General features: G+C 40.9%; 3 protein-coding genes across 8 annotated transcripts in view; all 3 read left to right on the top strand.

Moving 5' to 3' along the window:
• tsr3 (TSR3 ribosome maturation factor) overlaps window positions 1-30 on the top strand; it is a 10,458-nt gene extending 10,428 nt beyond the window's left edge. The window contains 1 exon segment of the mRNA XM_035531207.2: window positions 1-30. This exon segment is cut by the window's left edge and continues 1,624 nt beyond it. The gene's annotated coding sequence lies outside the window, so the exon portion shown is untranslated.
• pdpk1b (3-phosphoinositide dependent protein kinase 1b) overlaps window positions 1-15,667 on the top strand; it is a 17,341-nt gene extending 1,674 nt beyond the window's left edge. Inside the window, exons 1-14 of one of the 3 annotated variants that reach the window (XM_027011718.3) lie at window positions 390-547; window positions 5,099-5,293; window positions 8,168-8,210; window positions 8,735-8,872; window positions 9,449-9,593; window positions 10,721-10,818; window positions 11,674-11,749; window positions 11,853-11,921; window positions 12,058-12,154; window positions 12,363-12,536; window positions 13,220-13,449; window positions 13,638-13,695; window positions 13,790-13,942; window positions 14,110-15,667. In XM_027011718.3, the coding sequence (XP_026867519.2) occupies window positions 524-547; window positions 5,099-5,293; window positions 8,168-8,210; window positions 8,735-8,872; window positions 9,449-9,593; window positions 10,721-10,818; window positions 11,674-11,749; window positions 11,853-11,921; window positions 12,058-12,154; window positions 12,363-12,536; window positions 13,220-13,449; window positions 13,638-13,695; window positions 13,790-13,942; window positions 14,110-14,223 (1,614 nt within the window). In that variant the 5' untranslated portion in view covers window positions 390-523 and the 3' untranslated portion in view covers window positions 14,224-15,667. Of the gene's footprint in view, window positions 1-389; window positions 548-5,098; window positions 5,294-8,167; window positions 8,211-8,734; window positions 8,873-9,448; window positions 9,594-10,720; window positions 10,819-11,673; window positions 11,750-11,852; window positions 11,922-12,057; window positions 12,155-12,362; window positions 12,537-13,219; window positions 13,450-13,637; window positions 13,696-13,789; window positions 13,943-14,109 lie in introns of those variants that run through there. The other 2 variants (XM_081696252.1, XM_027011717.3) reach the window with 2 other exon arrangements.
• A 583-nt stretch (window positions 15,668-16,250) lies between these two features.
• kctd5b (potassium channel tetramerization domain containing 5b) lies at window positions 16,251-24,434 on the top strand. Of its 4 annotated transcripts, XM_027011721.3 has the most exons (8): window positions 16,256-16,441; window positions 16,518-16,834; window positions 22,106-22,214; window positions 22,509-22,600; window positions 22,902-22,997; window positions 23,125-23,235; window positions 23,811-23,936; window positions 24,030-24,434. In XM_027011721.3, the coding sequence occupies exons 2-8, from the start codon at window positions 16,616-16,618 to the stop codon at window positions 24,057-24,059; spliced, it is 783 nt and encodes a 260-aa protein (XP_026867522.2). In that variant the 5' UTR covers window positions 16,256-16,441; window positions 16,518-16,615; the 3' UTR covers window positions 24,060-24,434. The 4 variants fall into 4 exon arrangements, with proteins under 4 accessions (XP_026867523.2, XP_026867522.2, XP_081552358.1 ...); XM_027011722.3 differs by having other exon boundaries at window positions 16,251-16,834; window positions 23,811-23,922; XM_081696232.1 differs by lacking the exon at window positions 23,125-23,235 and having other exon boundaries at window positions 16,257-16,834; window positions 23,811-23,922.
• The last annotated feature ends 898 nt before the right edge of the window (window positions 24,435-25,332 follow it).

The raw sequence follows: 25,332 nt of genomic DNA, 5'->3' as shown, positions 1-25,332 counted from the left end.
AATTATATAGGTAACTTAGTTGGACTTTTACCAGTAGTTGTTGGGGTAATACTTTCTGACTCCTGTTCAGGTTGATTTTGTAGGCTTGTTGCATCTATTTGAATCATTATTCGTTAAAGTAACAGCTTAATATTAAGTGGCTATTGTCCACCTTTGAGTAGATGTGTTTTGTGTAGCAATATAGACTTAGAGCACAAGTTTAACTTTCTGAGCACAGTGTTGAGATAAAGTTGTCAAAGCACTTGTATAGTTCAATTCAGTATTTAGTCAGCTAACAATACCCAGCAGCCGTCCTCAAATTAAATTACGGTCGTAATGCTCGTTAAAAACATTTTGCAAACTTTTCATGTTTTAGTAACGGATCTGAGCGCGTGAGGGCGCGCGCAGGGGAGCGTCCGCACCTCTTGACTGCGGTAACATTGTTGTGGAGTGACGTCACAGCTGTAAAATGAAGGCGCAGCGGCAGCCATGACTACAGGCTCTATAATTATTTAATCCAAATAAATACTAGCGGAAAACGTCCATGGCAAGAGCCACAAGTCAGATCGTGAGTATTGGAATTGTCTTCGCAATACTGATTCGAAGCCGTTGATCGGCGCATAACGTATGGCAGCTGTTAGACAACATTTTCTTAAGGCCTTCATTTCAACCTCGGTGGCTAGGCAAACGTTAGGTAACTAGCTAGCAGCTTTCGTTAGCTGCTACTTAGCTAACCTAATGTTATTCCCGTCGTTATTGGGTTGTTGTTGTTTAACTCAACCCTGGGAATGCATGTTTAATTTCGGAATTTCGGTTACTAGTAGGTGGGGTCTATTGGATGGATGCCGAACATTTTATTATTTCACGTCAGCTGTCTAGCTAGCCTATCTAGCTAACTAGAGAGCTTGCTAACCTAAAATGGCTAGCCTGCTAATTGCGGCAAAACAAACTGTTCTGTTCCTGGCTGTCCCGAGCTTGATAACTGGCCAACAACTCAAATCAACTCGCTTAATTCCCTGGTACGACGGGCCGAAGTTAACCACTAGTCACTTAGTGTAGATAGCGTTGTGATATGTCATTTTAGGTAAACCTATGAGTCGCATCTTACTCTGACTAAATATGACAGCTTCATGTATTTTTTAAACCCGTAGCTAATAGCAGCTCTCCTCGGTCATATAGCCATCTGCGTTGGTTTCCCATCAGTTTAGCTATTCTTCACTGGCTAGCTAACCTAGCTACCTCCCGCTAGCGTCATGGGCATAAAGCACAAAACGACTAGCATATTAGCTCGCAAGCTAGATCGGTGTTAGCACCGTTTGGCCTTCTCAGCTTACGCCTTTTCTTGACCCATTCGATATCGTCGTTTTTCCAGTTTTGTAATTAAAAATGCCACCTTAGTAATTTAGCCAGGGGCGCCCCCTGTGAGTTAAAGCTAGGTGCTGGCTTCCAGGCACAGTTAGGTAGCTTTACGAGTTGGACGTATTAAGTAAAGGGGCCAGGCTAGGTAAGTGGTGTTGGCTTGATTGGACTTTTTACGTGAAGTGCAAATCATGTCATTTTAGCTACTGGACTGTGAACACCGATCTCGATAGCTACAACAGACAGCGTCATATAACAAAATGGCAGGGGATGTATAATGATCATAGTGTACTAACGACAAATTATGACACTATACACTTGTAGGCCGTGCTACCGGCCTCCCGGTCGACCTTTTAAGGGATTCATATGGAAAATGCGGTGAATCCTTCCGCCCCACCCCGTATAGCGTGATGCCTGAGAACTCTGACATCTAGTCCAATTCCAAATATAACTGCATTTGCCCGTTTTCGGTATTTTATGTCTACAACCTCTACAGTAAATGCAAAGCAGAGCTGTTATTGGGCTTGTCAACAATACTTATTCTATCATTTCAGTTTGGTTACTATGCTATATTGACGTGACTCCTCCTTCTTGTGTCTGTCATATTCACTTGACATATGCTGGCAAATATGAATCTGGGTTGAGGTTTCAGTGGGACTTTTCTCTATATTTGCTGTTAGTAACATCTTTATGGCACGCTCTCACATATAATGTTAAGTTCCGTGAAATGTTTGTGTGTATTCTGAGAAATGTGCTTGTGTTTCACAATCCTAAAACGATCCATTTTGGGTCCCCATTGTCATGACACACGCTTCAGATGATGCAAACCCACTTGCTTGTTTCCAGAAAGCAAATGTTTCATTATAACACATGCTCACATATACGTCTCCAGTCACAGAAACCCCAGGAAGTGGATCAGACAGCCCTGTATAGAAGTGTCTACAAAACACAAAAGAAAAAACAACCTAGTTTTGTATACAGGAGCAAAGTATTAGGTATTATGTCATTTGTTATGAAGTTATGAAAGCTAGAAAAGATAATAATAACAATAAGAAGTTTGTTCATGTAGTACCTTTCAGTACTTTAAAATACAGCTCAGTACAGTGCCTGCTTCATCAGAAGTGTACGTCTTGTGTGCCCAATTTTTTGCTTGTACCTTGGATTGTGATGGAAAGCTCACTGCAAGATATGGTGACGTTTGTTTTAAAAATCTAATATCCTCATGCTAAGTTCATTTTATAGTTATGTTGGTGATATATGCTAGTTACTGTGGACTCACACTACATGATTGTGTCATTTTCTCACATCTGTCTGCATCTTCTAACCATTATCTCATGTAAATTGTGTATTTGGCACACTGTATCACTATTGGCAGGGTCATAAAGTTATTTAATATTAACTATAAGGCTATTGATTTGGTTTGTCTTGAAGTTGATCACTTTAAGTTTCAGTGAAATGAGGTGCTTTGTTGGCTACAAAGTGCGACTTGTATCAAACTCCATCCATGTCTGTGAGACATGGTTTTATAGATACCAGGTGCCATCATCTCTGTTTACCAAGCTGGTCAGCTGCTTGCATTTTCCTTTATGCTGCTTAATAAACACAGATGACAGTTGAACCTTTGAGCTGAGGTCAGTGTCGGTAATATCAGCACTCTCACATAACTAAAGTCGTCATCGTATATATGATTAGTCAGTAGCCAGTTTGTGGGATACAAACTGTATTCTGTTAAACTGTTATTCAGTGAAAAGAAAAATCTGTTAGACTGCCTGTGTGACTAGGTAACCCATGAATCATTTTGCTTGCGTCATGTATACACTCATTGCATTGTGAGATACATAGATTAACTATTAGGCTATGTTACATTACTAGATACACTATCTGTCACTGAATTGGGCAACAATTTACCAATTAAGGCAGAACCACCACCATTTTCATAATAAGATGAGCTAATTGATAAAATGCCTGATTTTATCTCAGCATCTGAAAATGTAAGAAATGGAGAAATTGACAATTACATCTTTGCATATGTCTTATGCGGTGGTATATTTTGCCACCCTGTAAATGCTTATAAGATGTTGGCCCTTGTCCAGTGCTTGTCATGATGTTTCTTTTCAAATCACTCTGTATACAGCTTTTGAGGTTAAGTGGTATACTCCATAATGTTGTAGTCCATACATTGATATAATCCCAACCCATAACTGTCTTAATTGGCCCATTTTCAACCATCACTGCAATGTACTTCAAGAAGAGTTGCATAGGAAATTATATTTTACACCAGTATGGCTTTGACACAGCTAAATTCACACTGTTTAGATATTTCATTTATAATTCATCCAGAAATTATTTTTAAGTGCCACATCTAGATAAATATATCTATATCATTTTGAGTAGGGTAGATAAAATGAATTGAGTAGGCTGCTATGAGATTAGATAACTTGATCTAGCAGTAAAACCGCCCTGATTGTTTCTTCTAAGGGCAATTATCTTCCTTACCTTCCTTACAGTTATCTTTGTTACACTCTTCCAGTTGTCTCTGGCAGTGTGCTCTGGTTCATTGTCCTGCCCAAAGACAAAGACATTCTCTGGTTTGCGCTTTCTGGCAGAAGGGAAATGGAATTCTATTGAGCATTTCTTCACCAATTGTCTTCTCATCCATCCTGTTGCCTGCCACTGCTGTTGGAAGCCGGTTCCATGCCAGTACTGAATACAAATCCATCTCTGTTTTCCTACCACAGTCATATTTAAAACCATACCACTGTTACATCCATCAAAAATGTAAAACCGGCCCCGCTTGACTACCAGCAACAGCATGAACGTGGTGTGGCCTAGTTTTAGGACAGTGTTTGATTTGTGCACTCGCAAGAATTGCTTTTTCTCTTATCAGTCATGACTTCTTCCTGGACAGTGTTTGAAAAATGTTTGACCCATGAACACCATCTTCAGATATGTTTATGCCACAGTTCCTCATGGCCTCACAGTAGCTTAAGAAACACTCTTGTTAAGGAGTAACTGAATTTAGAGGCACCAAGAAGTTTCAGCTACACAGTATTCATTTTTCTCCACCTCTGTCCAATGCACTGCCCTAAACTGAAAGGGACGGTCACTATTTATAAAATTGTCTTGTAGCATTTTCTTACTTCTCTTTAATCAGCCCCTTGCTGAGGATACTATATTATTTTCATTTTAACTTATTCTCCATCATGAGGGGACCTAGTCTGTCATCACAATGTTACCAGTGCACTTGTCTCCTTGTATTTTATGCCTGTTTTTGAATGAGATTAATTTCCTTTTTGTGAACTGGTGAAAGTTTCTAATTCCTTTTTTTTTTCTTTTTTTTTTTTCTTTTTTAAATTACATAGTACTAAGGCATTTTATACATTATTGAGGACAGAAATCCCAAGTAATTTTTTATTTGAAAACAAAAAATAAATCAAAATAGCTGATGGCACATACTACCTTATACAGCCATCACAAGACATGGAAAGAGCTGATCATCTTCTGCTCTCTAATTGGTTCAATTTCTTAAAATTCTGTTAAAAAAGCTTAAATTCCACAGTGCCCTGAATTGTGCTTCCATGAGTGATGTCGAATGGAAATGTGACGACGTGCTATGTATGGTAGGATTTTGATGGAGTTGTATGGTAATCACCACTATTGTAAACACAAAACAGTAGTGTTGTCATGTTTCCATTCATGGATTACACTGATTTATTAATTTGACATCCTCCTCTCCCTTGTCTGTTTCTTTCTCTTTCAGTATGATGTTACACCCCTTCACTCCTCTGGTCTCTGCCCTTGTCCATCCATGGTAAGAGGTCAGCAGGACACGCCTCGTCTCCACGGCAACAGCATGGAAGGTCCAGCCCCTCCCTCCCAGCCAACTCAACCACGCAAGAAGCGGCCCGAGGATTTTAAATTTGGCAAAATATTGGGAGAGGGCTCCTTCTCTACGGTACAACACACACATACGATATTTAAAATTTAAAATTTTGATATGTTAATAATACACATACGATAATATTGTAAATGATCCAGCACCAGTGACTAGGGCAGATATTTGTGTGGTAAAGTTGGACATTTGCAATGCTTGAAATACCATATGATTTTCATATGAGGTAGTGACAACTGAGTCGTGTTGTGGTCTGAAGTAATACAGGAAAGGAAGGAACAATTATATAATTTGGCATTGGTTAGCATTACAGCTATGAACAGTTTATTATAGTATTAGTAGCCTACCTTTTAGATTAACAGCTAATATCAGCAAACATAAATTCACGTCAGTGATTGTTTAAATTATGAACAGGTTAATACTAAACAAACTGTAGATGGAAATACTACCAGAAACACTGAGACAAGTAGCAAAAGTTTAATACCAATACCAGATCACACACATGCTAATATCAGTACCATATTACACCCTTATAGGCTAATAATAATTAAACTCTTGCAATATGTGCCCGTATTTAGTGTATATTAACTAGACAAATGTTAGGTACTCACTTTAGGTCATGTACACACAACACAAAATTCTGTAATATTACAGAAGCTGTAGGCTGCTCATACGCTTCTCTCCTGTCTACTCCTTACTACTCGGACACCAAGCAGCTGCACGATCGGTGCAGGATCGTTGGGTTTGGTTTCTCTTAAAGGGGCAGCGTCTTGTACATATTTTTGTTCAAATTTTCTACAAACATTGAGATCATCATTCATTCTTTTGGCCATGGTAATCATGTAGTGAAAATTTGCAGTCTCTCTGTGCACACACTAGTGTTGCATTGTATAACGGTACTGAAAAAGTTGTACTGTCCTGCAGTACTAGAGTTTTGAAAAGTTTTGAAAACACCAGCATTTTCAAACACTTGATACTTTTGTTATTCAAATTAATATTTGATCTGGCGAACAGGAATCTGCCTCTTTAAGTAAAATGCTGACAGCAGTGGCATTGCTATTGGTGTGTGATGTTGTGAGAAACAACCCTGGCTGAGTTTGTAACGTGAGCCGTAGCAAACGAGAGGTGAGTGGAGAGAGCATAGCACTTTTTTGTTTTTCTCAGAGACTAGACTTGAAGAGGTGGCAGCAGCCTCAGCAACACTTGAACTCACAGAGAAAGGGGGGAAAATGAAATGGAATATGGAGATATTTCATCTTAAAAGTAGACAACAAAGATGAATCCCCTAAACACGGCAGCACTGCTGTCCGAGCACTGTTTTAAAAGGGGGAGGGGGTTTATACAGTCTAAGGATGGGGTTAGCAGTAACTCAACAGTTTTGAGATTATGCTGCTTTTTTAGTTAACACAGATTAGGCTATTGTAATTTTTCCTTGAACGCTATAGCTTGATTTTATTTAATAATAATACGTTAGATTTATATAGTGTTTTTCAATAACCCAAATATTCTTACAGAGTAAATGGGGGGGAAAATATGCTAAAGGTTTGTGGGGGGGGTTCTGAAAACGTCCAGGTTTGAAGTAAAGCATAATAATGACATTTGAGTCTTTCCCCTTTTGTAGGAATGCATAGAAATTCATGATTAGGCATCGGTATCAAAACAAAAAACTTTGGTATCCTCACAGCACTATGCTGTGATAATGTTTCAGTATCCATATCGAAACAAAGATATTGGTATCATGACAATCACTAGCCCACACACAAAATGCCTTAGACAAGGCTTCACCTATACGATAAAATACAAATGGATACAAAATACTGAGGAATTCTAATGTTTAGAATGGTATGTGGCCCATTTTGGAAACATGTAACATCAGTCGTAGTCTATGAATGTTGAATTAATCTCAGTGTTGTCTTAATTATCCAGTTCCCACTGGGTAAATCCAAATATCAATCTGAGTTATAATTAGCCAACCAGACAGAAATTTGCTCATTAAAGTGTGACCCACTTGTGTGAGCTGTGACATTTAATGGCCCAATCTATCTTTGTCACTAATGCAGTGATAATGCATTGTGGTAAGCTCCATCAGTTTCTGGTAATGAGAAGATAGGATAGTCATCCTCTACTTTACTGGCTCCTATACTGAACACTTTTGTGTTCGCCATTTGTGGTCAGAAACGTTTTGGTCAGCCTGCTCCTTCCTTCACTGCAAACTTGCTTTTAATTTTTTTCTTACCTTATGTTGTACAACAGTGGCACCTGCTGATATTCACCTAAATGTCTCTCGGCAGCTGTTTCTCTCCCCATGCTTTTTCCAATGTATTACTACCTATTGAATCTATCAGTCTTTTTCTGGAAGGTTCTTTTTCCATGTAATTAGAGAGGGTGGCCCAGTACTTATCGTGGGTGAGTGTAAAATTATTTTTGGATCTATGCGTCCTAAATTTCAGGATTCATAATCCAGGCCGCTATTTGGACACAAGGCACCGAAATGTTGTAATGTTTTTACTCCAACAAAGAGACAATAATTTGCTGTAAAACATTTAATTTCAATATACATACATGAATGCACACACACACATGCATGCCTTCTCTTGTCTTTTACTCATTAATGCTGTCTTCCAGCTACAGCAGTGTCGATGATGTACGTTTATTTTCATTTCCAGCTACAGCAGTGTCGATGATGTACGTTTATTTTCATTTCCAGCTACAGCAGTGTCGATGATGTGCGTATATTTTCATTTCCAGCTACAGCAGTGTCGATGATGTGCGTATTTGGTTAACTTTCCTAACGACACCTTTATAGGAATGCCTGGGTGGATGATTGCCAGCAAGGAAAGATGAGAGGGAGGAAAGGACATTTAAGGACATGCAGATTAAAATTAAAACAGACTTTTTTTTTAATTTTGCATTTGTTGAATTCTCCCTTCTTGCTAGGTTGTCCTTGCAAAAGAGCATTCAACAGGGAAGGAGTATGCAAGTAAGTGATTTACTCACAATGCTCTCATATTCACCACTGGTCTTTCTCATCTACAGGGATCTACCAAAATGGAATAAACTTAAAATGTCACTGGGCCCCTCAATAGCTTCATTGTGTTTTCCTATTCAGCATGGATTCAGAAGAACTGTATTCTTCCATGAGTCACTCTGCCCTTCCACACCATCACCATTTGGTGTTTTCTAGTGGAAGTAAAGGCAGTTTATAGGAAGCTCAAGATAAGCCTCCTGCCCTATGCATTATTGGATGCTATCAGCTTAGTTACTGTATGCAGGCACCTGATGGCGGCATCCTTAGCCTCCTATGTAGTGGAGGCTAATTTGATCATTATTTGTAATTTGATAGTTATTTGTACACGTTTACTGCATGGAGAAGCTAGCTATTTCAAGGCTAACACAGTTATTGACCTGAATACATGTTTGCTGTTATTATTTTACAAAGCCTGTGCAGATATGAGTATGATGGAATGTATATGTGTGTGTGTGTGTGTGTGTGTGTGTGTGTAGTTAAGATTCTAGTGAAGCGCCATATCATGAAGGAGAACAAGGCGCAGTATGTAAAGAGAGAGAGAGATGTGATGTCCATTCTGGATCACCCTTTCTTTGTCAAACTCTACTTCACTTTCCAGGATGAGGAGAAACTTTGTATCCTTCTCTTTCAAAACCACAAACACCTGTGCAACCGATGGGAAGCGCTTTTACTTCTAAGTCCAGCTGTGCTATGGTGGCAGTGTCAATGTGTCGCTGCTTATGGATAATGGTTCTTCACTAGTGTGTGGAATAGTTTGTCATGTACTTCACTTTATTATTGTTCGTGTACCTATATAATCTGTTGTTAGAATACTGCTCTCTAACATGAGACTGAGCAGAGAAACTGCTTATCTGTGCAGTGTTGCCAGCTTTGTGGAACACCTGGTTATATCGGTTTTATTATACAGAGAGAGCCATTCAAATTGTGCTACTCTATCAAACTAAATCATATGACATAAAAAATAACAGGCTTTTTTAACAGTAATTTCACACAATTTATTGGAGGCACTGGACAAATACACATCTCACATACATACATACATACACACACACACACACACACACACACACACACACACACACACACACACATATATATATATATATATATACACACATACACATACACACACACATACATGCATACATACTAACTACTATTTCATGAGGTTTTTCTGAGCACAGGGTCAGATTTTGGTTTGAGCTATGCTAAGAATGGAGAACTGCTGAAATACATCCGTAAAATTGGCTCATTCGATGACACCTGCACGCGTTTCTACTCAGCTGAGATTGTCTGTGCCCTCGAGTACCTGCATCAGAAAGGCATCATCCACAGGTGAGTGTGCACACACGTGCAGGTGGCTGTTTAGTTGATGGCACGTGTGTTTGTGCTCGCATGTGCCTGGTTGCACACGTGCACGAGGTTTCCAGCCGCCGAAACCAAGGTGCCCCGTGCGGGCACATAAACACATCCCGTACTGCTTGTGTCTCTGCCATCCAAACATGATGAGAGTCGGGCCATTTGAACGACGCTGCAGTCATTCGTCGTTGCTGGCACCATCCTTGTTTTGAATTGGCGAATCCCCTGTGGAGAAGTATGTTCAAAACAATAGGGCAGACTAATACTCAGCCAGAGGACAGAGCAGTGGGTTATTGCTGATTTCACTCAAAGAAACACTCATCTACATTGAAACTGCTAAAGTGTCACCCTGCCACTTGCAGACAAGGTCTCCATTTGTTTTCATATTTTCTTGAATAAGAAACGGCTTCAAATAAGTGCAATTTGCCATCCTCTTTAACACAAAAAAATACCAAAGCAGCCGGTAGCTTACTAAACGTACTCAACCGTCATCATCGCTTCTGATGCATGTTTGGCTGTGGCTACTTTCTGCGCTCTGATCCCATGAGGTACCAAGCTAAGATGTTTAGGTCCCTCCAGCACCGGTAGTCTTTAAAAACACATGGGCCATCTGGAATCTCTGGGAATTTTAACCTCTGTCCAGTAACAGGGTGTGGACGTTAAATTGGTGTGCACAGTGTTCAACTGGCCGGACAAAACTTGTTAAAAGCTTCCAATTTTCTGTACATTCAGTTAGCTCAAAGAGTACAGTGCTGCAGCAGCAGAGGGAAAACAACTGTCATCTTATTGTTATCTTACATATTATGTTTTACAAGTTTATATATTACATATTGTTGTGTGTGTGTATATATATAAAACAATATGTAAGATAACAATAAGATATTTTCCCTCTGCTACTGCAGCACTATGCTCTTTGAGCTATCTGAATGTTTGATATGTTAATGAAATGCTGATGTTTGACGAGTCGCTTCAGATTTCAGCCCCAGTGCTGCTGGGAAGTGTGTGCGCCTGTGTGTGTGACCTGGAGTTGGGGCATGGGTGTCTGCGTGGGTGCCTGATCATGCTGACATTTTAAGGTTTGATGTATCTGTTTGTTTCTGCAGAGATCTGAAGCCAGAGAATATTCTACTCAGTGAGGAAATGCACATTCAGATCACAGACTTCGGCACAGCCAAACAGCTGTCCTCCGACAGTAGGCAGGGTGAGAATCACACACACCCCAACTCGCAGACTAGCAGTTCTGTGTATGCATACAGTAAGCAGAATAATGCTCAGGCACGTAGGAGTATAAGCTAGCTCACTCTTAGTCAGAAATCAAGCAGAATTGACTACACCACTGATAAACCACTGGTGTTTAAATACACATTCACATTATGACAACGTGTTTGTACAACGTTACAAACAATTGACTGGCTCATTTTATATAACCATTAGATGGTGCAGACCAGTAAAGAAACTGACTATTGGGATCACTTTCTGAGCTTAAAGTGATGTATGTACTGTGGTAGAGCAGTGGATCTGCACTGGTTGACCCCTCAGAGTGGCAGCTACTTTAATTTAAGTTTTTAGCCAGTCACAGCAGCTAAATGGAAGACTTTATATCTGAAGCTTAAGAAAGTTCCTCTGCAATTACAACCCCTGCAGTTACAACCTCTACCGCATAGCACCTGCCAAAATCAGAATAAGAGTTCACTGCAACTGCTCCCAGATCAGTGCAAGGCCTAGAAACAGTTAGAATGCGTCTGCAGGGTAGTGGTATATGGTGGCACTTTCTACATATGGGCAGCGCCGTGCTGTGCACACAGGAAATACTCAGACACAGAGAGTATTATATTACTGCCCGACTTTTATAGTCCCTCTCCCTGTATCTATATGAAGTGTGTCATTCCACGCATCCACGTCAGTGTAAGGCAGACGGGTTCAGTTAGCAGCACAGCCTAACGTGCTGCCCCGGGGTGTGTGTTGTATGTGTGTGCATGCGCCCGTGCCCTATAGCCACACATATGAATCAGCCTTCAGCTGTCAGATACTCAGACAGTAACCCTTCTGTCCACAGCTCGAGCAAACTCATTTGTGGGAACGGCTCAGTACGTCTCGCCAGAGTTGCTCACCGAGAAGTCTGCCTGCAAGAGGTGTGCACACACTCTTATCTGTGTCTGCTTTATGTTTTCTTAATCTCACTGAGTTTTTTTTTTTTTTTTTAAAGATTAACACCCCCTCCCTGTTTTTTGGCAGTTCGGATCTCTGGGCATTAGGCTGCATTATTTACCAGTTGGTCGCTGGGTTACCACCATTCAGAGCAGGGTAAGTTCAATTTACTAAGGCTTTACCACCAATCAGTGTAGATTAGGGCGAAACATCAGCCAGCTGTACCACTATTATGGATGCGATTATGCTCGCGCTCTCTCTCTCTCTCTCTTTCTCTTTCTTTCTCGCTCAGAAATGAATATCTAATATTCCAGAAGATTATAAAGTTAGAGTATGAGTTTCCAGAGAAGTTCTTCCCCAAAGCCAAGAATCTAGTGGAACAGCTTCTGGTGAGCAACTCTGTTTATTTTAGATGGTGACCATAGGTAACCACAACAGCTGCTGCTTTTTCAAGTTAAGACATGCCCTACATTACCTTTGCGACAGCAGATATTCTGTATGACAAACACAAAACCCTCATACATAGACCACATATCACGTTGCACCATCATGAGCTACTAACGATATTTGTGTCTTTACATAATTTTTAAAAAATAGTTATTGGATCCCTGCAAGCGGATTGGCTGCGAGGAAATGGGCGGGTACGAGCCGCTGAAATCCCACCCTTTTTTTGAATCTATCAGCTGGGACGACTTGCACCTGCAGACTCCGCCCAAACTTACCCCCTACTTGCCTGCCATGTCTGAGGATGACGAGGACTGCTACGGCAACGTAAGCCATATTTGCATACAGCAACGCCTTCAGAGCTTGGAGGGCTTCAATCACTGTCTCAGCTTCGGCTTCTGGCACAGGAGGAGGTGTAGTGGGGCCTTGGAGAAAAACAAAGGCTGTTGGGAGGGTGTTTCTCGACATCAATACTTGTTTGTTTGTTTGTTTGTTTGTTTGTTTGTTTATTGCTTTAGTCCATTCCTTTGTGGAGAGGGGAGCTAGGTCTGTTATAAGTGAAATGCCTAACTGGTTTCTGCTTCTTTTCTATAGGCATTTAGAAAACTGTAAAAAGTGCACCCAATAGAAAACTGTGTCAGGAAGCATACGAGCTTGGTTCTGAGTCAGCAGAGCTTTTTGCAAAGCCTTTTCCATATTGTTCCACATGGCCCAAACGGTGTTCTAAACTGTTCACTCAAACCTTAATTAACCGTATAGCACAGGCTGAAGGCAGCAGACAAACATGGTCTCAAACCCGCATCTTCCAGGCAGTTATGCACTTGAACACCAGAACAAAGAGCCAAATCTCTGGCACAGTAAACACATGTGCCTTCCTAAGTGACAGTCTCCATCACAGTGTATTAAAAACAAGCTGCACAAAAACACAGAGCTGGTTGTTGTTGCTAAAACTGATGCTTTTGGGACTTTTCATTAGGCTCTCTCTCTCTCTCTCTCTCTCTCTCTCTCAGTATGATGATCTCTTAAGCCAGTTTAGCAGCATGCAAGTGGCCCTGCCTGGCTCCACCTCCTCTGTGGATGAACCCACTGAGAATCCTCTTCCTGTATGTAACCCCGCCCCCAGCGTGGATCAGTTCATCCATATACATGAGCTGGACAGTAACAGCATGGAGCTGGACCTGCAGTTCAGTGAAGAGGAGAAACGCCTCCTTCTGGACAAACAGGGCGCCGTGAATCCCTGGTGTGGACAACACACACACTCGCATAACGCCTGCATTTGTAGAGATGATGTGTAATGAGGTGGAAAGAGCCCCATGAGAAGAAGCTTGCATGGCTAAAACAGGCGCCCAGAATCCACAACTGTTAAATCATTTTGCATGTCGTTTCTCCATCCAATGAATGACAGTTGCTTTTTGACATCTACTTCAGGCACCAGTTTGTGGAGAACAACCTCATCCTTAAGATGGGCCCTGTCGACAAGCGCAAAGTGAGTTGCTGGCTTGGTGCAGACAGTGCCTACTTTATGCAGCAAGCAGTAGGGCTGACTGGTCTCTTTGTGTTGCCTGTCCCCTTTGCCCTAGGGTCTGTTTGCACGGCGCCGGCAGCTGCTTCTGACTGAAGGCCCCCACCTGTATTATGTGGACCCAGTGAACAAGGTTCTGAAGGGGGAGATCCCCTGGTCCCCGGAGCTCCGACCTGAAGCCAAGAACTTCAAAACGTTCTTTGTTCACACGGTAACCGCGCACCTGTCACTCAATAGCTACTGTCCAGTCACAGGTGGCTGGTTGTTGTTCGTACCAGGGCAGGTGTTTTTACTTTATTGTTCATTTTAATTTTATCTTTCTATTGGTTTATTACCTGCCTCTTGTACTTGTCCTGATTTTAAAACGATTGTTCACAGCCGAACCGGACCTACTATTTGATGGACCCAAGTGGCAACGCTGACAAATGGTGTAAGAAGATCCACGAAGTATGGAGGAAGATCTACCACAAACACCAGAGCCCCAGCCTATAGGAGCTCTCCACTACGGCCACACCCCCAGCAGCCTTTTGACCAATCACAGAACATACACACCTCTTGTAGAGTCAACTTTCTAATTTGTTTCTCTTTTTATCACTTTTACTCAACCCTTGCTGTATCTCACTTTATCTTTTCTTTCTCTATCTTATTTTCTCTCTCTCTCTCTCTATCCTCTGAGAGACTGTCTTATACAAACACAATCTTTTACCCCAGGATCTCAGTGTATACAGGGGGTGTGTCCCCTCTGTTTGATTGGTCTGTATTTAGAGTTAAGGCAGGTCCTTTGCCCTCATTGGCCACAGTTGCTGGTCTGGCTGATCTGATTGGAGGATGTGGTTTTGAATTTCTGTGGTGGGAGATCCTGCTCCTCAAGTTGTTTGTGTTCTGAATCAAAACTCTTTGAACAAAAGTATACATTACAGGAAATAACTCCACCTGAATCATCACCAAACCACAACAATCACTGCAGAACTATGGGTAATGTAGTTCTAGAGGGTAATCCATCACCCAAGGCTCTGAGCCAATTGCGCGACTGATTTTCAGTTTGTTTTTTTTTTCCTTCAAATTGTCTGCAATGGGATATTGACTGTGTGTATGTTTCTGAGTGGAGACATGACCAGGTGTGTGTGTGCGAGTGGGTGCGCAAGCGTGCATGCACAGGTGTCTTGAGACACCTTGAGATTGTAGTGTGTGTGTGTGTGTGGGTGGGTGGGGTTCCTTCTCACGTGTGTTTTTAACCAGAAGGACATAGGCATGTGCGAATGTGTGTATGCATGTATGGACACCTTTGTCCTTGCATGCGTGTGTGTGCGTGTGCGTGTGTGTGTGTATGACAGTGTCTCCACTTCCTGGTTGGTAACTGATGACTGTGATGTATAGTTGATGTAATATTGAACTTGGAGGTTGAGTAGAGCAAGGTGACTCTTGGATCCGGGTTTTGTATTTTTATTCTTGTATAAGGTTATTGGGCTTCTCTGTTCGGGCCCATCTACTCTGTGTTATTTAAATTCTAATATATGAAAATCATTTGGATTGAAGTCATGTTCGAGGGCCTTGCTGTGTATGTTTTGAAATGTAAAGCCTTTGAATGTGAAGAATTATTGTAAACTATGATATTTTACAGCTTTTTTTTTCTTACTATATCATATACATTTTCTATTTGCGCAGTGATTGACTCATATTCTGATAATTTAAAGCCTTCGCTTACAGACCCCGCGCACACTTGGGCTCGTGTGTGTGTGTGTGTGTGTGTGTGTGTGTGTGTGTGTGTGTGTGTGTGTGTGTGTGTGAGAAAGAGAGAGAAAAAGAGGTAGAGACAGCGCACGTGTGTGGGGGTCTGTCTTTGTGTGGGCGCTGTGTGTATTTTCCCCGTCTAGCTCTTGAGCTCGACGACACCTAGAACTGAAATAAAGCATGTAGGGGTTTAGGCCGAGAGAAACCACGCCTCTTGTCTTGTTTTGACCAATCACACCTTTGTCATAACAAATGACTAACAGCTTAGAGGCTGTAGTGTGTCATGATGGAACATCTTCTGGTTCTGCAGATAATAGTGCTTTAAGTGAAAGATACTTGGAGTAAAGCACGAAAAAGTGGAGTGCGTCTAGAACGCAAAATGCAATGTGTTTTGCAATCTTATGTGAAAGCATTACGTCTCTGACCGGCTTTGAACATTTCAGTATTTCACTGCAGCGTATTTTATACTAAATTGTTTTGTCTGAAATGTTTCTGGACTGAAACCAGAAAGTAAGCCTAAAGAAATACTTTATTAGAAATGCTAGCCTTTATTTAAAAGACAGGTGCTGCTTCTGAACCATTTTCAATCTTCTCCTTTCCATCTTCGCTTTTATAAAGCGAACCTTCTCTGAGTGACACAGTCCATCTTATAATAGCACAATTTGGAGTTCATGATGGTCCTTTACGCAAAATTCACTTCCCTTTTAAATGTTATATGGAATGCAAAGTATCGAGTGTTTCCCTCTAAACGTATGTACTTGAAGTAAAGATCTTGCGCCCTCTTGCGCGGTGTCCAGGAAGACCACACCAGCAGCCCAACACCCAAACCGAAGTCGCACTTCTGGTCGTCCAGCCAGAGATCAGATCCGCTGTGGTCTGTTACCATCCCGGACTACTCCGAGATCTACATACCTATCAGAAGTCACCAAGCGTGCAGAACATAACTATGCCTTTGGACGGTTTAAAGAATTCTGTCTAGGTGATTATATATTTTCCTATAACCGGACAGGAACTTAAGAATACTGCGAGACGGATTTTTTTTTTTTCGCTTACAGCAGTTCGACACTCCCAGGTTTGTGCGCTCAGTGCGCTGCGCTCTTCGGTCGTTTGGAGAGCCAACGATTACAGTTTCCTGTCCGGGACGGAGGGAGAAATGGCCGAGGGTAACTGCGATATCAGCGGACACGGGTCTCGGCGCTGTTCGCTCCCGTCTCCGGAAGAGACCATGCAGACTTTGAGCAGATCGTCGAAGTGGGTGCGCTTGAATGTCGGGGGCACGTATTTCCTGACCACAAAACAGACGCTCTGCCGAGATCCGAAGTCTTTTCTGTGCCGTCTGTGTCAAGCGGACCCCGATCTAGACTCCGATAAGGTATCTTGTGTAAATGCTTTGCTTAAATAGAGTTTCTTTGTTGCAGTTAATTGTAAAGTTGAATAAGATCGTGTGCTTTGCATAGTTCTTTTTTTAAAAGTGAAAAACGAGCAATATGTTGTAAATATTTGTTTAAAAATGAAACGTTACGCCTTCAAGGGGTCTTTTCACCTAATAAGCATGTTTTTTGTTGTTGTTGTTTTGGTTTTTTTGGGTCAAAACCTTTCATACTGAAACTTCAATATTTTCCTCTAATTTAAATAAACGCTGACGTAATTCAAGTCCCAGAAGTTTCAGACTACTGAGCGTGCAGGCGCACAGTGGCGACTGGGGACTCCAGAACTAATAGGCCTTAATTTTGCATGATTGGAGATCCATTCATATAAATCAGCAACTGAAATACCCACTGTCTTGGTTTAGAAATAGAATCTGTCAGTAAAGAATTGGCACTGAATCATTTATATTTCTATAGATTATGTATTTACATGTACTGAACACTTTGGGAGTGTTGGATTCAAACATTTATCTGATATAAAGTGCTCCTCTTACAAAATGAATGTTGGGGGAGGGATGAAGTCCATGTAGTATTTTTTTTTTATTATTAATTAATTCTTTGGGGGGAGGGGGGTGTGAATGGGGTTGCCAATATGGTTCTTTTCCACCAAAAGCTGCTTTGCTCTCGGACGGTTAGCCTCGTGTGAACTGAACGCACGGATACAGTCCCTCTCTTTCACTTGAGAACAAGGGTTCCTCTGTCGAGCAAAGAATGGCTTACTCTTTCCATCTTCGCTCTCATTGGCTGCTCAGGATGAACACTCTGCTGCAATTGGTCCAGGTGTTCTGGGGTGCCTGTGGTGATGATGTCAGCGGCATGCTTCAGCATCGGCTGTCTTGGTTTTAAAATCAAACTACTGAAAATAAAGAGAGCTAAAATTGTGAACATTTCTTTATTTTTTTCAAATAAAAGTTAAATTAAATATCTCTGCCTCTGAGGCATCTGGAAGACTGCTTGTGCAAAGACTAAGCTAAACCCAATGATTGCTTAATAAGAACAGATGGTTGTCTGCTGGAGAAAACCATCAGCAGAATAGGAATGCTGTCTCTTCATCCTCCCATCCACCCTTGGCCATGGTTTCCAGGCAACAGTATCACCTCGATGAATGGCATCACAGTAGTGGGACAAGTCTCGCAGCAGAAGAAGACCCTGTGTTTCACACCTGAGCTGTTCTGCCTGTCTGAGACTGAAGATTCACATAGGTTAAGCTGTTTACTGTCTTTGTCTTTCACATACTTATGCACACAACAAACTAATTCACTCCCATAGTGAAATAGGCTGAGTGGAGGTTGCCTGTTATTGGCTGAGACACCTGACGATGTCTGATGACGCAACATTTGAATCAGGTCTTTGTCATTCATTACTTCTTTGCCAAGCTATTTCTGTCCGCTTGAATTTAGGAGATTGTTGTTTTGCATGTTTCCAATAAGAAGCCTTGAGCTGCATGTATTGAGAAATATGTGTGTTGAAAATGAACTTGCTGGTGTCTTGAAACGTCTACATTGTGGCGATCTCACTACAAGCATTAAGGCATTTGAAATGTTGCATATACTTTGGAAGTTCAATCACTGCCAGGCGGCATGACGTACACGTTGGTACAGCAGCAGTGGAAGCTTCAGTGGAGGGTAATGTTTTGACTGAGCTTTTGCATAGTCTCTTAGCCTTGGGGTTCTCCGGGTGATGAATCTCAGGGGAAGGCCATAGCAAATTTGATGTGAAACTCTATTTAGTGTTGGCCCAGTGAATGGCCAGGCATAAAATTGCTCAAGAAAGCCAGAGATCAAGCCCAAAAGACATAACTACTAACATAACAAAGTCATCAGACGTCCCACATATATGTCAGAATAATGTAGTTTATTATTGTACACTGCTCAACAAACAAATGAACAAAAAAACAAATGCTTTTTTTAAGTGTATTTTTTTTAGATGATTTGCTTGTGTTTTCAGGTGCTATTTTGGTCTAGTGCAATGTGTGGGGTGGTGATTGCTTCTTGTGGTTGTGATGTTTGAGGCCCTGGCATTTATCCATGCTCTACTCATGGTCTAATCTCACACAGTAATCTCAAAATAACCCTAATCCACATCAATCCCTCATAATCCTGTTCCCTTGGGCCTTTAATCGAAAAAAGAGATGCACACTCGGATTAACTATGCATCCACCTTCTCTAATACCAGCTCCATGCTTGCACCAGATCTACTTAAGCAGGTGTGTGTGTGTGTGTGTGTGTGTGTGTGTGTGTGTGTGCACATGCGCGCATGTTTGTTTGTGTGTGTGCATGCATGTGTGGAACAAGTGTGTTCATATTTTTCATATTGTGAGAGATACCTTTAAATTTCATAGTGTACCTGGGTACATATGTTTAATTGTTTTGCAATAATGACAATAATTAAAGATAATCATTGATATTGGGACAAATGTGCTTTTAAATGCAAATATAATAATAATACAATTAGGTCTTATTATGTAGTGCTTTTCTCAAACATATAGTTCTTTTAGAAATAGAATAGAATTTAAGATATATATATATATATATATATATATATATATATATATATATATATATATATATATATATATATATATATATATATATATATATATATATATATATATATATATATATATATATAAGACAACAGTCAAATAATGATAATACAGGGCAGAAAAATGAGCCAAAATGAAGTTATTTGATAACACAGAAACAAGGGTGACATCAAGCAAAACAACAGTGAGACACCAGCCATATGGGAGGGGGTTGGGTTTACAGCAACACAAAGGATCAGGTGAATGTAAATCAAAACTGATGCATTTTAAATTGTGATTTATTCTGAGAAAGAGGAAATTTTGGAGGGAGGGAGTTCCACAGTTTGGGAGCTATCACACTGAATGGGATGAGGGGCTAAAGAATAGGGATGAGGGGCTGGGGTATGAAGGGGATGAAGGCCTGTCTGTTGTCGGCCGGCAGAGGATACCCCCCCCCCCCCCCCCCGCTTGAAAGGTCTTGTTTCCTCTCAAGGTTTCTTCATCATGCTCTAGGGAGTTTTTCCTTGCCACTGTTTCCCTTGGCTTGCTCACTGTGGGCTTGGACTCGGACATTTGTAAAGCATGCTTTGCGACAAAGCTGTTGTAAAAAGTGCAATGTAAATAACTTTGACTTTGTATAGGGATCAGAGGCAAGGCTATAGTAATGAGGGGCTATGGTATAGGAATGAAGGGTTAGGCTATAGTAATGAGGGGCTAGGGTATAGGAATGAGGGGTTAGGGTATAGGAATGAGGGGTTAGGCTATAGTAATGAGGGGCTAGGGTATAGGAATGAAGGGTTAGGCTATAGTAATGAGGGGCTAGGGTATAGGAATGAAGGGTTAGTCTATAGTAATGAGGGGCTATGGTATAGGAATGAAGGGTTAGGCTATAGTAATGAGGGGCTAGGCTATAGGAATGAAGGGTTAGGCTATAGTAATGAGGGGCTAGGGTATAGGAATGAAGGGTTGGGCTATAGTAATGAGGGGCTAGAGTATAGGAATGAAGGGTTAGGTTATAGTAATGAGGGGCTAGGGTATAGGAATGAAGGGTTAGGCTATAGTAATGAGGGGCTAGGGTATAGGAATGAAGGGTTAGGCTATAGTAATGAGGGGCTAGGGTATAGGAATGAAGGGTTAGGCTATAGTAATGAGGGGCTAGGGTATAGGAATGAAGGCCTGGGGTATAGGGACAAGGGGCTGGGGTGTAAAGTTGAAGTGGTGAGGTCTGCCAGCTTCTTCTGCCATTCAGTTTCAGTTGCCATGGTTATTTGTTAATCTTTGCTTACTGTACTGGGAAGAATTTGTAAAATGTAAACAAGATTTCTAAAATTATGCATACAAATGGTTTGGGTTGATTAAAAAATAACACATGATTTGATTGCATGGTTTATGTAGAGCAAAAATCTGAGACACCTCATTCTCCCCTGCCTGTGATGAATAACTACTTGTCTTGGCTAGTCTAAATTTTTTATCTTAGAAAACTTAATTGCAGAAGGACCATCAATGACTCTGGTGGTGGCTTTCTGGACTGTTCTAAAATCACTGTGCTGTGAACATTTTTAGTTCCAGCTCCAGTATCAGTAAGTGAGATGGTTGTTGTTTCAATGTTGTGATTCCTTTTTTTTTGTGTGTGTGTGTTTCTTTTACCTTTGACTTGTATTTGTCTTTCCCACCTTATTTAATACCACCCTGGATGTACAGCTGAAATGGTTACTTCGTCATTTTGCCTGTACTGTTTTTAGAGCTTTATCTGTGGCTGTTCCTGTTCGACTGCAGTGTACATTTTCACTTTGTGTGTGTGTGTGTGTGTGTGTGTGTGTGTGTGTGTGTGTGTGTGTATGTTTGTATTTTATTTATAAATTGCACTCTGCTTCCATTACGAAGAGAGCTGCTGTAGTGAAACAAACACACAAGCCACTCTGTGCATTAATGCTTAACTGTATGCAAACTCTTTGTGCAATCCTTCAGCTTAGCTTTCCTCCAAGTGTCAGAATAGAAACCGATACAGGATTCATGATGCAATACTTCAGAATATGTGCATCACACTTCAGAGGTTATCATGTGATACCTCGCAATATGTGCATCACTCTACTGGGGTTACTGTGTGATACATCATGTGTATCACACTACTGGAGTCATGATTCAATACTTTACAGAATGTGTATCACACTACTGGGGTCATGATGCAATACTTTACAGAATGTGTATCACACTACTGGGGTCGTGATGCAATACTTTACAATATGTATCTGACTTTTGGAGTACTTAATAATATATGTATCATAATGCAGGAATATGGTATAGCATAGTGCTCATGATGCGATACTTTACAAAATTATTAATAGAAAGCAGATCTTGTATGATTTATAATATATATACAAAAAGATACATAAAAAAGCACACGTAATATTCTTTTAAAAAAATATTTTATTTAAAAAATGTATATATATATATATATATATATATATATATATATATATAGAGAGAGAGAGAGAGAGAGATTTTAAATAAAATATTTTTTAAAAAGAATATTACATGTGTGCTTTTTTATGTATTTTTTTTTCTAACAAGCTGTTTTTATTTCTTTGAGTGTGTTAAACTTTAATGTGTGCATGTGTGTGTGTGTGTGTGTGTGTGTGTGTGTGTGTATGTGTGTGTGTGTGTGAATTCCCTCTCCCCTTCTGCTTGCTAGGATGAATCGGGGGCATACTTGATTGACAGAGACCCAGTATATTTTGGGCCTGTGCTAAACTATCTGAGACATGGAAAACTGGTCCTCAACAAAAATCTGACTGAAGAAGGTACCATTTATTCACTCACACAGCTGCCTTTAATGTGTGGGAAGTGCTTTATTAATTATGTATTTATGTATTCATACAAATATGTATTAGCATATAAACGTTATTGTTGTTATTATTAATATTATTATTAGCCATTAGGGTCTCTAATTTAGACACAGATTTGGCTACATTTAGACAACATTAAAATGCCAAAGAGGACTCTCCATTTAAGAGACTAGACTTAGACTTAAACCAAGCTTAGTCTGAGTCTGGGCGAGTAATCATCAGGCACCTGTGCATTGGGGTGGGTTGCAGGAGCTCTTGAGGAGGCCGAGTTCTACAACATCACGTCATTAATCAAACTCATTAAGGATAAAATCAGGGATCGAGATGCAAAGAATGTACATGTGAGTAAACACATTAGCCACTGCAAAAACCATGCATTTGTTATCTGTCCAAACAGTGTAGAAGATTAAGTTATTTATGTTGTATGTCCTTTAGCAAAATAATCTTAGCGCCCTCTCTCTCTCTCTCTCTCTCTCTCTCTCTATATATATATATATATATATATATATATATATATATATATAGAGAGAGAGAGAGAGAGAGAGAGAGAGAGAGAGAGAGAGAGAGAGAGAGAGAGAATCATGTAGAGGTAGTAATAATTGCATAGTTATATACATTCTCTGCCTCCATGTCTGTCTCTAGACTCCAGTGAAGCATGTCTACAGGGTGTTGCAGTGTCAGGAGGAGGAACTAACTCAGATGGTCTCCACTATGTCAGATGGATGGAAGTTCGAGCAGGTGGGGCTCATGTGGTCACTCATGTACTCTTCCCTCCGTCTTTACGGCGGTCGCTCATTCGGCTCCAGCTGAATAGCAGTGTGTGATGCGGGCTCCCCCCGCCCTGTGCTCTCATTGGTTGTTCCAGCTTGTCAGTGTAGGTTATGGGCGGGCACAGAAGTCAGAGTTTCTCCTGATTGTGTCTCGGGAAGTGAAGGGGGAGGAGTCGAGTCAAACTCACCCTGCCCACAGCAGAGAGGTGTGTCCCAGAATCCCCCCTGTGTCCTGTTGTCAATCACCGCATGTTCAGTTCTTCCCACCAGCCATTCTGAAGGTTTTTTTGTTGTTGTCATGGTCATGTAACTGTTCGTCGTGTCACCATGTAGGTGTGTAAATGTCTTTTAATGGGTGAGCATGTATGTGTATGCATGTTATGTAGGTAAGCTTTGTTTCTGAATTCTTAGCAACAGTCCCTCAGTCACACAGTCAGGGCATGTCCAAGCATGTTTCCTCTATCACACAGCTGTGTGTGTGTGTGTGTGTGTGTGTGTGTGTGTGTGTGTGTGTGTGTGTGTGTGTGTGTGTGTGTGTGTGTGTGTGTGTGTGTGTACGCGCACGCACGCATGTGCATGTGTGCATGTGCTGTGTGTGCGCGTATGCACACATTGTTTTTTACACTTAATTTTTCTCCACAGCATTTCAGGCAACTTAAAACCAAATATATTACAGATTTAATAGGTTCTTCTCTAACATTTTGTATGCGTGTTTGTGTGTGTGTGTGTGTGTGTGTGTGTGTGTGTGTGTGTGTGTGTGTGTGTATGTGTGTGTGTGTAGCTGGTTAGCATTGGTTCCTCTTACAACTATGGCAATGAGGACCAGGCAGAGTTCCTGTGTGTTGTCTCCAAGGAGCTTCACAACCATTCCTATGGTAACAACAGCCAACCAAGTGAGAAAGCCAGGGTAAATAGAATGCACATGTAGCATTATCAGTCTTTGCTAATGTTTTGCATGTGTTTTTGACTGAGCTCATAACTGCACGCCTGTGTTTCCCAGATGCTTCAGGAACGAGGATCTAGAATATGAGCTCCTGAAAGAGCCATGCACTGTAGCATATCAGCTTGCAGCCAGAATATTCCGGAAAAGTGGGGAGGCCGCCGATTCCAGCGCAACGCACCTTTCAGCACAAAGAATGCACACATCAAACTCTCTAGTGCTGAGCCGATTCGCTGTAACCAAGGCTCTGTATGCCATACATTCATTCAAAATTAAAGGTCCTGCACAGTCATCCTGCCCTAGGCATGTGATTTCAGGAAGTCTTTCTCATTCAGTATTGATAGCAAAAAAAGCCAAGCAGTTAGGTTTTGGTAGAGGACATAACTGTCAGATAAATTAGGCTGTTTTCCTGTATAAAACAGCACACTTGTCTTTCATAAAATAAAATAAAAAGTTTCATTTTCATGTATCAGCATAATCCAAAAGGACACAGGGCCACTGTGCAAGACATTTAAACTGGAATACATAGATTTGATGTAAGAGGCTTTAAGCCCACATCTATCTTAAGGGGGGGCTTTAGACTGTTCTGCAGGGCAGAACACGGTGGGTCTGAATCTTAGGGATAGCAAAAGCAAATATGCTTATTCCTCCTTATGGCTGGACTGTCCCGGCAAGCCTCTGTAGCTTCAGTGCTGTAGAACATGAGCCAGTAACAAACCACACCTGAATGCTAATATTTATGATGGGGAAAAAAATTAGTCCAGGATTTTGGGGTGGGTGGATAGCTGATTAAACTGCATTTCATTTCCATGTCTAAACAAGAGTAGGCACTGACCAAAAGGAACCTCAACAGGATTTGGAGGTTTATTAAGTTTGTTGATTGGACATTTGCCTCTGCATTGCAGAGTGCATTCTAACCTCAGGGTTAACATGATCTCCATATGATTCAAAAAGGGATAATAATAACAATTATTATTAGTAGTAGTACTATTATTATTAGCAGTAGTAAGAGTATTAGTGCTTAATCTTTAAAGGGAAGGTACTTTCTACATCTTATCAGTATAAAAAAGCAAGTATGGATGGCAAAAAAAAAAAAGCAAACAATAAAATACAAACAAATATAAAAGCAGGGAGCCGAGACAATCATTTTGTCTTTAATGCATGGCTGTTCACTCGAAGAGCAGACCTCTCTCCAGCTGTCTGACACACATACTGCAGCTGTACTTTGGGCTATAGTTTTTCCTCCAAGACTATTCTCATTACTCTTCTGTACCATATCCTAATCCTATACTCATGTATCGAAGCTTATGTCTGTAACAGAGCCTGGACACGTGAATGATTCCAGTTTCTGAGTCACGTGTGA

The sequence above is a fragment of the Electrophorus electricus genome, chromosome 14 (genome assembly GCF_041902795.1).
Source record: "Electrophorus electricus isolate QZ-2024a chromosome 14, ASM4190279v1, whole genome shotgun sequence".
In the NCBI taxonomy this organism is placed as follows: Eukaryota; Metazoa; Chordata; class Actinopteri; order Gymnotiformes; family Gymnotidae; genus Electrophorus; species Electrophorus electricus.
This window is presented reverse-complemented; position numbering and strand designations above follow the sequence as displayed.